Source organism: Drosophila nasuta, chromosome X (assembly GCF_023558535.2).
Source record: "Drosophila nasuta strain 15112-1781.00 chromosome X, ASM2355853v1, whole genome shotgun sequence".
Classification (NCBI taxonomy): domain Eukaryota; kingdom Metazoa; phylum Arthropoda; class Insecta; order Diptera; family Drosophilidae; genus Drosophila; species Drosophila nasuta.
This window is the reverse complement of record NC_083459.1, coordinates 1,233,995-1,249,255: the sequence shown is the minus strand read 5'-3', so window position 1 is coordinate 1,249,255 and position 15,261 is coordinate 1,233,995. Positions and strand designations below refer to the sequence as shown.

At 35.8% G+C, this 15,261-nt stretch overlaps 2 protein-coding genes across 3 annotated transcripts in view; one reads left to right on the top strand and one right to left on the bottom strand.

Moving 5' to 3' along the window:
• Positions 1-2,548: 2,548 nt before the first annotated feature.
• Positions 2,549-3,407, bottom strand: LOC132795949 (uncharacterized). Its single transcript, XM_060806917.1, has one exon. It carries the CDS (start codon positions 3,309-3,311, stop codon positions 2,655-2,657), a length of 657 nt encoding a protein of 218 aa, XP_060662900.1. The 5' UTR covers positions 3,312-3,407; the 3' UTR covers positions 2,549-2,654.
• A 10,491-nt stretch (positions 3,408-13,898) lies between these two features.
• Positions 13,899-15,261, top strand: part of LOC132796270 (uncharacterized) — a 144,791-nt gene continuing 143,428 nt past the window's right edge. For both annotated transcript variants that reach the window (XM_060807375.1, XM_060807374.1), the window contains exon 1: positions 13,899-14,425. The gene's annotated coding sequence lies outside the window, so the exon portion shown is untranslated. The remainder of the gene's footprint in view (positions 14,426-15,261) is intronic.

Genomic DNA, 15,261 nt, shown 5'->3' with positions numbered 1-15,261 from the left:
GAATTTGTATGGGCCATAGGCTGAAATCAAAAAAGTATGAAAATTTTTGGAATTCGGCAAAATTTTGAAATTCTAAAGGGTGGGCAAACGAAAATAGCGAATGGGCAGTCTGAAAAAGTCAAAAAAATTTGAAAAATTTTGAAATTTGGCAAAATTTTGAGACTTTGAAAATTGGGCAAACGATGAATTTGTATGGGCAATCAAAAAAGTTGAAAACCTTCAAATTTTTCAAAATTTTAAAATTCTGAGATATGGGCAGACTTGAAAACACTTAAGGCGACCGTTGTAGAGCTTTAGTTTTCATAATTTCGAGGTGTGGGCTATCGAGTTTGAGTCATTCATGCCGAAAAAATGTCAAAATTTTTCAAAATTCAAAATTTCGAAAACGAAAAATTTTTTTCGAAAAACTAAAAGATGGGCAAACATGGGCAAACGATTTTAAAGCGATTTCCTCAAAAAAATTTTGAAAAAAAAATTTTTTGAATTTTCGAAAAAAAAAAATTTTTCATAATTTCGAAACTAAGGGTGGGCAAAAAAAAATTTTTCCTGGGCAAACATGGGCAAACGATTTAAAGCAATGGGCACCAATTTTTTTTTGAATATCTCAAATCACAGGACCCAGCTTCTCTGAGCTAATTTTGTTTCATATTTTTGCCACGCCCATTTCCGCCCCGCAAATCAAAACAAATTGAATAAAAAGCGTAATTTTATAGCTACAGGTGCTAATTTCGGTATATACAATAATTAGTTAGTTAGTAGTTATGATTCCTGAAAACGTGATTGCGATCAGGGTAAAATTGTCGAAGTTATTAAAGAAATACTTTTGTATGGGCAATAACGCCTACTTACTAGGGGTCTAATTTGCTTTGGCCGACAATCTGCATATTGTGCCGTCTATGGTATATAATTTGAATGCGGTACTATATCAATATACCAAATATATAATTTGGTATATTTGTAGTATTTTGCAGTATATTTATATTTTATGTATATTTTGAGAAAATGCCGCAAAATATATTTCTTTTATTCAAAATAGGTAGCGGGTATCTCACAGTCGAGTACACTCGACTGTAGCTTTCTTACCTGTTTTAATTTGGTTGTTTACTATTTATTTGTTATTTCTCTATTTTGTAATTTAATTATGCAGTTTTTAGACTGCAATGAAAATGGTCCGCGATTGTTTTACTAACTTAGCTAATCATGAAAACTTTGAGAATCAGGCTAAATCTTTTAAGGAACTTCGATGGATTACAGAATTTTGTAACCTAAATATAGAATTTTTGGTCCTATTTTGAAAATTTGGCATTTGTTAGACTAATGTTCTTAGTATTAAGCATTTGTTCTTAAAGTAGGTTTATTTCAAGAACAAAATTTTTAAGACGAATGTTTTTAATTTTAGAACTTGGTTTTTTTTTTAAGAGTAGAGGTAATATTAAGATTATAAGAACTATTCAAAATTAAAAATAAACATTAAATAAAACATAAAATATTAAAATATTTTGTAACTTTTTTTCAATAAAAAATTTAATACGTTCAGTTACCTTTTAGTATTAATCTAAAAAATGTATATTAAATTTTAATTTAATTTAATCAGGTCTTTTAACATTTAACACTTTACTTAAAAAACCTTCTTTAAATGCATATAACATGTACCTCTATTTTTTTACCTTTAGGTATTAAGCAAAAATTTACATTTAATTTTAATATAATTTCAGTAAAACTTTTGCATTTTTCATTTTATTTACAAATTTACTCTCAATACCTAGTTTTGTTATTTTTCAGCTAAGGAAATTTATATTTGATTTTATTGAATTTAATTGAAAGTTAAATTGATATTTAACACTTGTAATTTCTACAATTCTTAATAATTGTATAAATATTTAACATATTCTACAAAATATATGACTTCCTCCAACACTAACGTGTTGAGAAATCACTTATTTTCTGCTTAGAAATCTGATCAGATTTGATCTGTTTGTGTGACTGTCTGTCTGACTGACTGCTAAGACATAAAACACGGTAATTTATGGCACATTTCCAAACTCAATGCCGAGTCCGTGGTCGTCGTCTGTTGCGCTCATAAAAACCAAAGTCCCGCTGCTGAAAGGGGCGAAAGAAAAGAAGAAGAAGATGGGTCAAAATGGGCCAACGAGGCAAATGGCAATAAAGTGCCAACCGAAATCAATAATGCGCGCGCCTCACTCAAATGTGGCAATAAACTTGCAAAATTTGTACTAAAAAAAAAAACAAAACAAAACAAAGGAAGAACAAAACAAGAGGCGATGGCGATAAAGAAAACTAAATAAGAAGCGACCTGAAATCAGTCGAGAACTCGCAACTGAAATCAAGTCAAATTGATTTCGGCTTATTAACAGTGTGCCCAGAGTGTGCTGAGGTGGAGGCGGAGGCTGAGTAGTCCACTAAACGGAAAAGTTTTCGCTCATTATAAGAGTCCAGCTGACAAGTGGAAAGTGAAGCAGCTGCCTCTGCCTCTGCCTTTGCTTTTGCCCTGGTCAAATAAAACTTGCTGATTAGATTTTTTTTTGGTTTCTTTCTTGTTTTATAATCAAATTTCATTTGCATAAATTTACAAATATTCAAATATGAGCGAAAAGTTTGCGTTGCCTTTGAGTTTCAGCTGAGTTGAGTTGAGTTCAGTTGATGTCACCCAGAATGAGCACCTCAAGAAAGCAACCGCATTCATTGCGACAGCACATCTGCTTCAGTTGCTGCTCGCTGAGCGTTAGATAGTCGTGATCGACGCCCAGCAGATACTTATTAATGTGCAACCGAGTGGCAAGGTTGCGCACTTGCCGCATCACACGCAGTCCGCACTTGAATTCTCGATTGAGGAATCCGAGTTGACACAAAATGGGGCGTCTTGTGGCAGGTGCCACCAGCCAAATCACATACAGATTGCCCACGATCTCATTCTCGTCCTCTTCATCATCATCTTTCTCAAAGAGTGCGCGCCAAGATGTCTTGCAGATCATCACGAGGATGGGCAAGTGATGGCTCAGCATTCGATGGGTTTGGGGCAGATTGGATTGAAGGGTCAGCATTAGTTCATCGCACGCCCAGTTGAGCACACAGAGACACTGATCCTGACCCTCCACCAACTGTTCGTAGACTAGCGGCAACAAGGTCCGCTCCCCGCTCCTCACTTTGCGTAGCTTCAGCCCAAAGCGGACGCCCGGAGTCTCCAGCATGTGTTCGCTCAGCAGGTGGCGCAACAAATCGCTCGGGTGCAACCGCTTATGACAGTCGCCCAGGGGACAAACAGCTTCACCTTCAACATCCTGCATATCCATATATAGCTTTTTCTGTTATCGATTTATTTGTGTGTTATGTTGAATTCGAATTTATATCTGTTTATTTGATTTCAAAATGTGATTTGATTATGCACAGTTGCCTCATATATGTATAATAAATATATTTATTTTATTATAACACTCAAACGTAAGGGACTACTGAACCCCAAAGAAATAGAATTATCGAAAAGAAAGAGATGAGGTTAGAAAATCGAATACGATATTATGATACTACGTGATTAAAATGATTTATTTGGCAAAAAATATGCAAAAGATTTCAATATAGTTTTCTAGTTCATTTAAACTCAAGTGTATTATAAAACAAGTAAGAAAGCTACAGTCGAGTGTACTTGACTGTGAGATACCCGCTACCCATTTTAAATAAAAGAAATATATTTTGCGGTATTTTCTCAAAATATACCGAATATACTGCAAAAATACTAAAAAAAATATACCAAATGGTATATTTGGTATATGGACATAGTACCGAATTCAAATTATATACCATAGACGGCACAATATACCAGATTGTCGGCCAAAGCAACTAAGACCCTTAGTAAGTAGGCGTTTTTGCCCATACAAAAGTATTTCTTTAATAACTTCGACAATTTTTATCTGATCGCAACCAAATTTTCAGGAATCATAACTACTACAGTAATTATTGTATATACCAAAATTCGTAGCTCTAGCTTTAAAATTACACTTGTTATTTTTTTTTTGATTTGCGGGGGCGGAAGTGGGCGTGGCAAAAATTTGAAACAAACTTGATCTAGGTGCAAACATAACAAATGCTGTCGAAAAAAAATTATAGCTCTATCTCTTATAGTCTCTGAGATCTAGGTGTTCATACGGACAGACGGACGGACGGACATGGCTATATCGTCTCGGCTGTTGACGCTGATCAAGAATATATATACTTTATAGGGTCGGAGATGCCTCCTTCTACCTGCTACATACATTTCCTGCCGGCACAAAGTTATAATACCCTTCTACCCTATGGGTAGCGGGTATAAAAAGAGGAGCTTAGAAAATCGATAATGAAGCACCAATTGTGTAAATTAAATGATTTCTTTTGGCAAAATAAATGCAAAAGATGTAAATACTTTTTATACCCGCTACCCATAGGGTAGAAGGGTATTATAACTTTGTGCCGGCAGGAAATGTAATACTGTGGGCAAAAAGTAGTAAGACTTTGTTCATAATTTTAAAATTCTTTATTTATTCGGCCAAATCTATTTCGTCCCCCTCAAATTAATCCCCCCCGGCCACAATACACTTTTGCAAACGTTTTTTCCAATCCTCGAAATAGTTTTTAAAGTAGATTTCCGGAACAGCCTTCAATGCGCGTAGCTATTCTCGTTTAATGTCTTCAATTGACTCAAAACGATTTCCCCGGAGCGATCGTTTGAGTTTTCTGAACAGCCAGAAGTCACACGGAGCTAAATCAGGCGAATACGGTGGTTGTGGAACGATATTGGTTGAATTTTTGGCAAAAAACTCACTAAGAATCAATGCAGTATGCGACAATGCATTATCGTGCAGCAGAAACCAACAGTTATTGATCCATAATTTTGGTCTTTTTAGACGAATTGCCTCACGCAAACGACGCATAACGTTCAAATAATAGTCCTTATTAACAGTTTGGCCGGATGGAAGGAAATCATAGTGCGCAACACCACGAAAATCGAAAAAAACTGTCATCATGACCTTGATTTTTGAACAACTTTGACGAGCTCATTCTTGACCCTCCTTGAAGTCTTTGTACCACTTATAAACCTTTTTTTGTGACATGGTAGAATCACCGAAGGCCTTTTGCAACATTTTGAAACATTTCGGCACCCGAAATTTGATTCCGCACACAAAATTTAATGGAACTTCTTTATTGAAAAATTTCACTCATTGTAAAAATCGCCGAATGCACTTTTTGTACTTCAGAAAAACAGGCATATATTAAACACTAATGATTATTTTGATATGATATTTGGCATAGAAGTTACTGACAGTCTTGCCAACCTAGAAACAAAATATTTCGACGAATGGACACGAAATATAAATTAAAAAGTCTTACTACTTTTTGCCCACAGTAGTATGTAACAGGTAGAAGGAGGCATCTCCGACCCTATAAAGTATATATATTCTTGATCAGCGTCAATAGCCGAGACGATCTAGCCATGTCCGTCTGTCCGTCTGTGTGTCTGTCCGTCTGTCCGTCTGTCCGTATGAAACACTGGATCTCAGAGACTATAAGAGATAGAGCTATAATTTTTTTTCGACAGCATTTGTTATGTTTGCACGCAGATCAAGTTTGTTTCAAATTTTTGCCACGCCCACTTCCGCCCCCGCAAATCAAAAAAATCGAATAACAAGCGTAATTTTAAAGCTAGAGTTGCGAATTTTGGTATATACAATATTTACTATAGTAGTTATGATTCCTGAAAATTTGGTTCCGATCAGATAAAAATTGTCGAAGTTATTAAAGAAATACTTTTGTATGGGCAAAAACGCCTACTTACTAGGGGTCTTAGTTGCTTTGGCTGACAATCTGGTATATTGTGCCGTCTATCGTATATTTTGAATGTGGCACTATGTCGATATACCAATACCATAAACCATTTGGTATATTTTTAGTATTTTTGCAGTATATTCGGTATATTTTGAGAAAATACCGCAATAAAAGAAACATTTCTTTTATTCAAAATGGGTAGCGGGTATCTCACAGTCGAGTACACTCGACTGTAGCTTTCTTACTTGTTTTTAGTTTGCTTTAACGCAAGTGCACTTGAAGTACAGTTGCTTCATTTATTATACGTTATTATGTCTGCAACACTTAATCGGTACGCAATACTCAAAAATTAAGAAGTTAAAATAGCGATAAGAAAGAGAAGAGGTTAGAAAATCAATTATGAACCAATTGACGATGGAGGGACGTTGTGAAATAGGAACGCAAATACTAATTGTAAATGATTGTGAAATAATAAAATAAAATAATTTAAAAAGAGAGCTTTTATTTTGTTACTTTAGCAATCCTATCACTACGTTTAAATTACAGCATTACGTCAACATATTCATTCATTTTGAAATCAAATTTAATTTAAAGTGTTATTAATATTTTCGAATATTAATTTTATTGAAAATATCAGTGCAGTGCACGCGCATTAACATTTACATCAGCAATGCATGAATTATGTAAATTACGTATTTTATTTACTACAATCAAAAAGATTCCTGATGATAAGCCAAGTTATTATAATGATTTTAATTTTATTAAATTTAAGTTAAGGTTATGAAAAATACAAATATCAAGCGACATACAATAATAAATACATTAACTTCGGAGGACTTCGATCATATAAAAATTATAGAAGTTAGTAAGGAAATAATTTTCAATAACAAAAAAGTAATAAAGCAAAACAGCGGTATATCAAATTTATATACCGCAAAAATATTTAAAAAATATGTTGAAATCTATATTGTGTATATATATTCAAAATATACCATTGAGTGCAATATATATAAGATTTTCTGTCAAAGGCTTTTTTGCCAACACAAAAGTATTTCATGGATAACTTCTAAAACTTTATTATTGCCGGCACCAAAGAGACTTGAGCTTATTTGGTATATTAATTCAGTATTTGTATTTTCGGTATATTAATTCGGTATTTTTTTTTAGAATAATATCACATTTGTATTTTGTTTTTGCATATTATTTTACTATATATATATTTGGTATATTAATTGGGGATATATTTTGAGAATAATACCGCATTGTTTTGCTCTTATTCAAAGTGCATAGCGGGTATCTCATAGTTGAGCCTCTCGACTGTTGCATTCTTACTTGTTATTTGATTGCATTTGTTGTTCATCGATTACAATTCAGCAGCAAAAAAAAAGACTGAGAGCTCAGTTCTGATATATTAAATATTAAAGATTTAATCAATCAACCTTTGGACTTTCTTTGGAAATACAGAATTTTATTCACTGTCTTCACCGCTCTTAATCTCAGCTAATGCGGTACATTCGTTTCATTCGTACTTCTCCCTTTCCCCCTTTATCTATCACCTCTTTTTTGAAGCACTTCTTGTCTGTGGTGGAGATTTGATCTGTGCACTGACCATTAATTGATGAATGAATCTGAGGTAAAACAACTAGCAAACGTTGTGGCCTCTGCTGCTGCTTAGAACTGCTGCTGAGGGAACGCTCTCGTAATTGCAATGCAACGTTGGGCATACATCATTACGGTCAGCACTTGAGCACTAAGAACCTTGAAATGCTCGCTGAGCATAGACAGACAGATAGACACAGAGCAACTGGAGCAGAGTAAGCGAGTAAACTGCAGGGATCTCTATAGGGGGAGAGAGCGGAGAGCAGAGGAGAGGAGAGATGGAGTCACAGGAGGAGGTCGCTCATTAAATGTGCAAATTGTGCGAGCTACCAAAAAGAATTTAAAAGACAACACGAGATGGAGCTCGAGCTAAAGCTGAAGCTGAAGCTGGAGGAGAGCAGGAAGGGACAGCACATTGCACATTGGGACAGCTTCCCGGGAGGTCAATTCTGCGGCTCCCCACTCACTCACTCTGTGCGTCTCTCATCCTAATAGACAGCAGCTTCGCGGGATGCGGGATGCGGGATTCGGATGCAGAAAACGGATGCGGACGCGGACGCGGACGTGGATGCGGATGGGAGTGCGAATGCAAAAGTGAATGTGACGTTTAAAGCGGCGCAATACATTCAACTTAATGCACATTTCGGCTCAGTGGATAGCTGAAGGGTTGGCTGCCTTGGTGGTGAGCAGAGGAGGATGGGTGGGTGACTGAGTGGTTTGGGATGATTTTTGGTAGTGTGGTGGATAGCGGGTTGCTTTGGGTGCTTTTAGGTGGTGTCCTCGGTTACGTCACAGTCTGTTTGCGCAACTTTCTGCTGACTTTTTAGACTAAAAGTCAAATATTTCATTTGGAAATTCCAAGAGCTAGGGCGAGAATGAAATGTGAAAATTTGCAAATACTCCGCACACACACACACACACACACACACACACACATTGAGTAGGGGAAGGGGTGTGGCACGCCTACTTTGCCACCCAAGCGATAGCAGCAAAACACATTTTTCTAGCTAAAACTAAGGGCCACACCCTCACCCCCTCTTTTGCTGCTGCCCTTCAAACAACACCAGCCAGCGGCTGCTTAAAAACTATAAATTAAGTTTACAACTTTTCCGCAGAAACTTTTTCCGTAGCCGCTCACTGATGTCGCTGCTGTTGTTGTTGTTGTTGTTGATGTTGCTCATTGTTGTTGCTCGTTTCATTATTGTATTATTTCAGTGTTTTATCACAGTGTGACAAAATGGCATTGTGCACAGGCAAAAGCACAATAAAAATGTGTGTCAAGCTGGCCAACAAGCGACCGTACAACTTTGACATCCATCATTGCTGCGCCCGACACTTGTTGACCTCAAACGGGGGACAGACACGATTGCAACCCCCCAACTCCCCGTTACTCCACGTGCCTCGCAGTCACCAGCAGCAGCAGCAGCAGCAGCAGCAACAACAACTGACAGCTAATCAAAATGTCGCACAAAGTTCATTAACAACATTTTCCAGTCAATTGTCTTGTCAAGGTGGCCAGCATATTTCTGCAGCAAGACAGACAGACGGACGGACAGACAGACAGACAGACAGACAGACGGACAGAGACAGAGAGGCTCTGTTTGCGCTTTGCATAGACACAGAACTGGATGCTTGGTTGTGCTCGGTCCTTGTCGAGAGGTCGTTTAGGTCGTGGAAGCACTTTGTTAACAACTTGGCATAAAGTTGTTTGTCTTTCACCTCAGCGTGTCGATGACACGACTACGACTCATAGCATAGCATCTTGAGCAAGTGCCCTCAAGAGGTACAACAACAACAGTCGAAAGTCGACAGTCGACAGTCCACAGAAGACAGACAAATTGGGAATGGGAGCTCATTTTATTGCCAGGCAAATCAACAAAACTTAACGAACTGTTCCCACATTGCTGATACTTAAATAGCACTGCCACTGGCCCACACAGATCTTAACTTTGGTTAGCCAATGAACTTGAAATTGTCAACAGAAGGTAATGCAAACAGCACAGACCAACACGCTTAAACAAACAAAATGTTTACAAAATTACAAAGATGCTTTCTATCTGCGTCCAACCTGCAAATAATAAGAACACCTATAAAAAAATATACATATTTTTATACCCGCTACCCGTAGGGTTGAAGGGTATTATAACTTTGTGCCCGCAGGAAAAGTATGTAACAGGCAAAAGGAGACATCGCCGTCTTCTTGAAATAACATATATACATATATATTCTTGATCAGCGTCAAAAGATATGAAGAAGTTTTTTATATGACTTTGGTTGACAATTTTGGTATAATTTGTACTCTCTGGTATATTTTTAATATAATATGAAATGTACCAAATTTAATATATTTCTGGTATATTCGCTTGGTTTATATTAAGAATTTGACTTTGGTTGACAATTTGCCCTCTGTGGTATATTTTGAATGGAATAGTATATCGATGTACCAACAATACATTTTTAGTATACTTTTGGTATATTCATAATACTGTGGTTTGACAATGTGCTATATTCTCAAATCCGTAGTATATTTTGACTATTTTATTCATTATTCATTATTTATCAATATACCAAATACACAAATATATAAAACACACAGATTTTTAGTATATATTTGGCATATTAATTTGTTATATTTTAAGATTAATACTGTGGTTGAAATTTTGGTATATTTTGTACCCTGTAGTATATTCCGAACGTTATACCATTAATACAGATAAATGAAATACACCAATTTATTTCTTTGAATATAGAGTATTCCACAGTCGAACACTCTCGACTGTTGCTTTTCCGCTTGTGTTTTTTCTTTTTTTGGAAATAGAATTTCATTCAAATGCAATTCTTTATAATACCCGTATATTTAAGTACAACCTTCGGTTGCTGGGCAATGTCGAAGCATAAGTATTTTTAATAACAAGCAGCTTAATTAAATTACAGAAATAATTAATTAAAATTGTTCTTTTTCCTTCTATTTTTATTGAGTAATTAGTATTCAAATTCGTTCTCTGAATTCTGTTTGAATACAACGCTTAAATAGCTATTTAAGCTGAAGTGATTTGCAGATCATTTAAAGACAATTACAAACAATGTTTCATGTGGCATGCCATGAAATGTTGGTCTACTTTAATAGGAGTATGCTTTTCGATTAGAAAGTTCTCCGTTTACCGACTCTGCTCACTCGAAACACAAATTGAGTTATTTGAATGCAGCGCATCTCTTAAATTGTTCGCACGACTCTCTCTAACTTGTCTTTAACCCAATTTTTCGAATGTTTGCCATTGTTTTTCTTTATTCGCCTGTTGTTTTAACTATTTTCTGTTCGGGTTTAATTACTTGGCTTGAGCTCTTAGATTTCAGCAGGCAAATAATCTCCAGTGGACGTTGGGGCAAATGTTTCAGTGAATATTTCGGTGCCCCATTCGACCAACGAAACTCGAGTGAAATTCAAGCGATAGTATCGTTAAAGATAAGATCGTCTATGATCTCAAAGAATAACTTATAATGAGAACAGAGGAATAGTTTAAATAATTTTGAAAGTAGATAATATTTATTTATATTTTAGATTATTATGTTTTTATTTTATTGTTTTTTATTTTATTTCATTTCATTGTATTTTATGTTACACCATTTCATCGTCTTTCATTTCATACAATTTTATTTAATTTCATATTGTTCTTTTTTTACTTTATTTCATCATTTTATTCCATTTCATCCCATTTTGTCTCATGTTTTTTTATGTTATCTCATTTTATTTTTATTTTATTGTTTTTTATTTTATTTCATTTCTTTTTATTCGTTTTCACTCCATACTATTCCATTCTATTACATTCCATTTCATTGCATTCCATATTATTCCATTCCATACTGTTCCATTCCATTTCATTTCATTTGATTTTTATTTTATTTCATTTCGTTTTATTCTCTTTTATTCCATACTATTCCATTCTCTTACATTCCATTTCATTGCATTCCATATTATTCCATTCCATACTATTCCATTCTATTACATTCCATTTCATTTCATTCCATATTATTCCATTCCATTTCATTTCATTTAATTTTTATTTTATTTTATTTCGTTTTATACTTTTTAATTTTATACTATTCCATTCTATTACATTCCATTTCATTGCATTCCATATTATTCCATTCTATTACATTCCATTTCATTGCATTCCATATTATTCCATTCCATACTATTCCATTCCATTTCATTTCATTTGATTTTTATTTTATTTCATTTCTTTTTATTCGTTTTCATTCCATATTTTTCCATTCTATTACATTCCATTTCATTTTATTCCATATTATTCGATTCCATTTCATTTCATTGTATTTTATGTTACACCATTTCATTTTCTTTCACCTCATACAATTTCATTTAATTTTATTTTGTTCTTTTTTATTTTATTTAACATTATTTATTTTTAATATTTGGCTTTAAATCATTTTCTAGTATAGCAATATTCCAATATTAAAGATACACTTAAAAGGATCGCTGACATCGCTTGAATAAACTATCGCTTATTGTATTGCTAGTACGTAATTGGTTCGCGGAGCGTCAAGAGTTGAGTTAAGGTGACTCTGCTCTATTCAATATTTATATGCACGTCGTTAACTGCATAGATTATTTGCATATCAAATGGGTAGAATGTGAATGAGTGTGCGTGTATGTATATGTGTGTGCGTGTGCGTGTGCGTGTTTTATGTAAAATTTGAGTAAGGGCACTCAGCCCTGCAGACTGCAAGCACGCATAGTCGACTGTCTCTGTCTCTGTCTCTGTGGCTATGGCTATGGTTATGGCTGTGCCTGTGTCTGGCTTCCTGGCACGCACAAAAGCGCAAGACACGCAAACGGGTCAAGGATATTATGCATATGAATAAACGAAACGAAACGTAACGCAAAACAGAGCAGAGCAGAGCAGAGCAGGGCTGAGAGTTGTGGATAGTAACCACAACAAGACCAAAAGCAAAACCAAGTCAAACGCAGTCAAACGAAACAAAACAAGGCGAAGCAAAGAAGTTCGCTAAAAACGCAGCCAAACGTACGTTAACTTCAAAGCTGCCGATGTCGATGGTGATGCTGATGCTGATGCTGCTATTGTCGCCGTTAGTCCGCCATTGTTGTGAGAGTGTGTATGTGTGTGAGTGCTTAAGTGTGTGTGTGAGTGTGGCACACGTAAAAGTCGCACAAATGAACGCGTAATTGTTTGCACATGAATACATTGCGTAAATATTTGCCAACACACACTCACACTCACATTCACATTCAGACAACACTCATCGCCAGCTGCCCCAACTGTTGCCCCCCCCTCCTTCTTCTACTCTGATGTTGCATGCAACGCGCGTTCATTTGCATGCCGCAGTCTGGAATGAGCAGACTGCGGAGCACATTGCCAAGTCAAAGGCGTTTTAATCTGCTTACCTTGGCGACATCTCTCTCTCTCTCTCTCTCTATCTCTCTCGCTATCTATTTTTGCAGCATCTATGTTTTTTTCTTGTTTTCTGTTTTGCACCATCTTCAACTGAAGCGAAATTTGCATTTGCATGATGACGGCTCCGTCTGAGCTGAGCTGAAGCTGAAGCTGAAGCTCGCCTCGAGTTTGACTCGCCGGAGATGCAGCAGCTTTGCTTTAATTACGTCCCCGACTTCACTTTGAGCACATAAACAAATTGAGAAATGGTTTATGGCATGCAAATTAATCAAATCTCTTTCTCAATTAAGTCTCCAACGACACCGGAAATTTCCAGTCTCTCAGCGAACTAAATATTTAGTTATGTTTTTCATCGCTGCTAATGAAATTTATTTAATGCGCTCCACACACACACACACACACACATCGTTCTTTTGTTGTTGCCTGTCAAAGATGTTAGCAAAACTTCCGTTTCCACTTGGCGGGGCATGCAAGAAGCGATTGTTCGATTGCCAAAAAAAAAGAAAACTTCTGCCACGAGTTGCCTCATTAAAAACTAAACCGTAATTATTGTTGCTGGCCAAAAGTAGGCAGTTGCCACAACAGCAGCCATTAATCATGAACTCTCGACTCAACTCGACTGAGTCACCTTTTTAGATTGCTTTCGTCGGTTGCACATCGTAATCGTAGTCGTAATTCGTAATAATAATAAACATGATATCAACTTCAACCTTCGATGACGCGACAAATTTTGGGGGCCCATTGCAATGTGTTCCTCTTTCGCATCGCGTATCAATTATGTTCCCCAACTCAAGGCGAATAACTGTGCCACAGATACACGAAACATGCAACCGAAGCTAAGAGTAAACTGTAAATCAACAGCTGGCAAAGAGCAGTTCACATGCCCCAAGGTCGTAACCAGAGAGAGAGAGAGACAGATTCGCTCTCTCTTCGTCCTTTGTATTCACCACACTTACTGTGTAGTGTGCCACGAATGGTGGCACGAACTCACCACGCTGCTCGTCGCTGGCGTTGTTGCAAATAGCCGCCATTTAGTCTTGCGTTGAACTCTGTTGCTGTTTGTTGCGCCCCAGCGGTTGCCTCAACAGTTCTTGGCCCAAAACGCGGTACGTGAGTGTGCAAGCAAACAAACAACAAAAAAAAAGTGGAGAAACATAAACGTCGCGTCGCGTATTTCGAACGTCGAAAATCGTAACCCGATTTGTTTTTGTGGTATATTTTTTTGTCGTTCTGCCAACACAACAACAAACAACTTACAACACAAAAATATTCATAATTATTGAAAATACCAAAAAGGAAAAAAGAAAATAATAAATTGTGCAAAGTTCTGTTTATCAAACAACAACAACAACAACAACAAAGAGAATGTAAATGCCGGCACAACAGTGCGTATGATGAATATGCGTAATGTAACCGCAACTGCAGCAACAACAACAACGAGAGCAAATATCGAAATAAATTTCAACATAAATCGATGTAGCCAAGTGTGAAAATTTATATTAACGCTTTACAGTTCCGCTGCAAACATAAAAACCGGAAATAGCCAACAATTGCAATCAGCTGCAGCTACGAAATAAACGGTTAGTAAATCACAATCACAAATTACTCCAATGCAAACGTAATCGAACAAAAAAGTAAATTAAATTGAAAAATGCATTCGAAATTTGGAATTGAAAGTGCAGTTAAGACTCGTATTTTGATTTTAAATAAATTCGCTCATTCATGGGTCTCGTTACAAATTACTCTTCTGCTCTCTAAATACAAATCAATTGTCTTCAGTTATATTGATATGAAATAAGCATGTTAATATGATGCATTTATGGATCTCTGGCAATTAACTCTTCTTATCTCTATGAATTACATTGACTTGAATTATGCACAGCTCTTATCTATATATCTTAAAATAATGATTAAGTTTGTGTGCTACATTTATGGATCTCGTTACAATTAGCTTTTTTGCTCTCTAAATAAAAATGAATTACTATGAAAATGCTACTAAATGTATTACATTTAAGTATTAAGTCAGTGAAGCCAGTAAATAAACAAGCATTACACATCATTTTGTAATAGAATCGAACGGAGTCGTAAAAGATGTAACGAGTGAAACCGACGAGAGGATCATGGATCTCTTGACAATTAACACTTTTGTTCTCTAAATGTAAATGAATTACTTTCGAAAAATTCTACTATATAATAGATTTCAGTATTTTATCAGTCCAGCCAAAAAATCAGCAAACCGTCCAATGTAAGAAGTAAGAAGTAAAGAAGTAACTAGTGAAAACGACGAGAGAATCATGGATCTCGTTACAATTAACTCTTCTGCTCACCAAATATAATATAAATGAATTACTTAGAAAATACTTCTAAATCTATTGCATTTAAGTATCTTATCAGTCCAGTGGAAACAAAGAAGTAA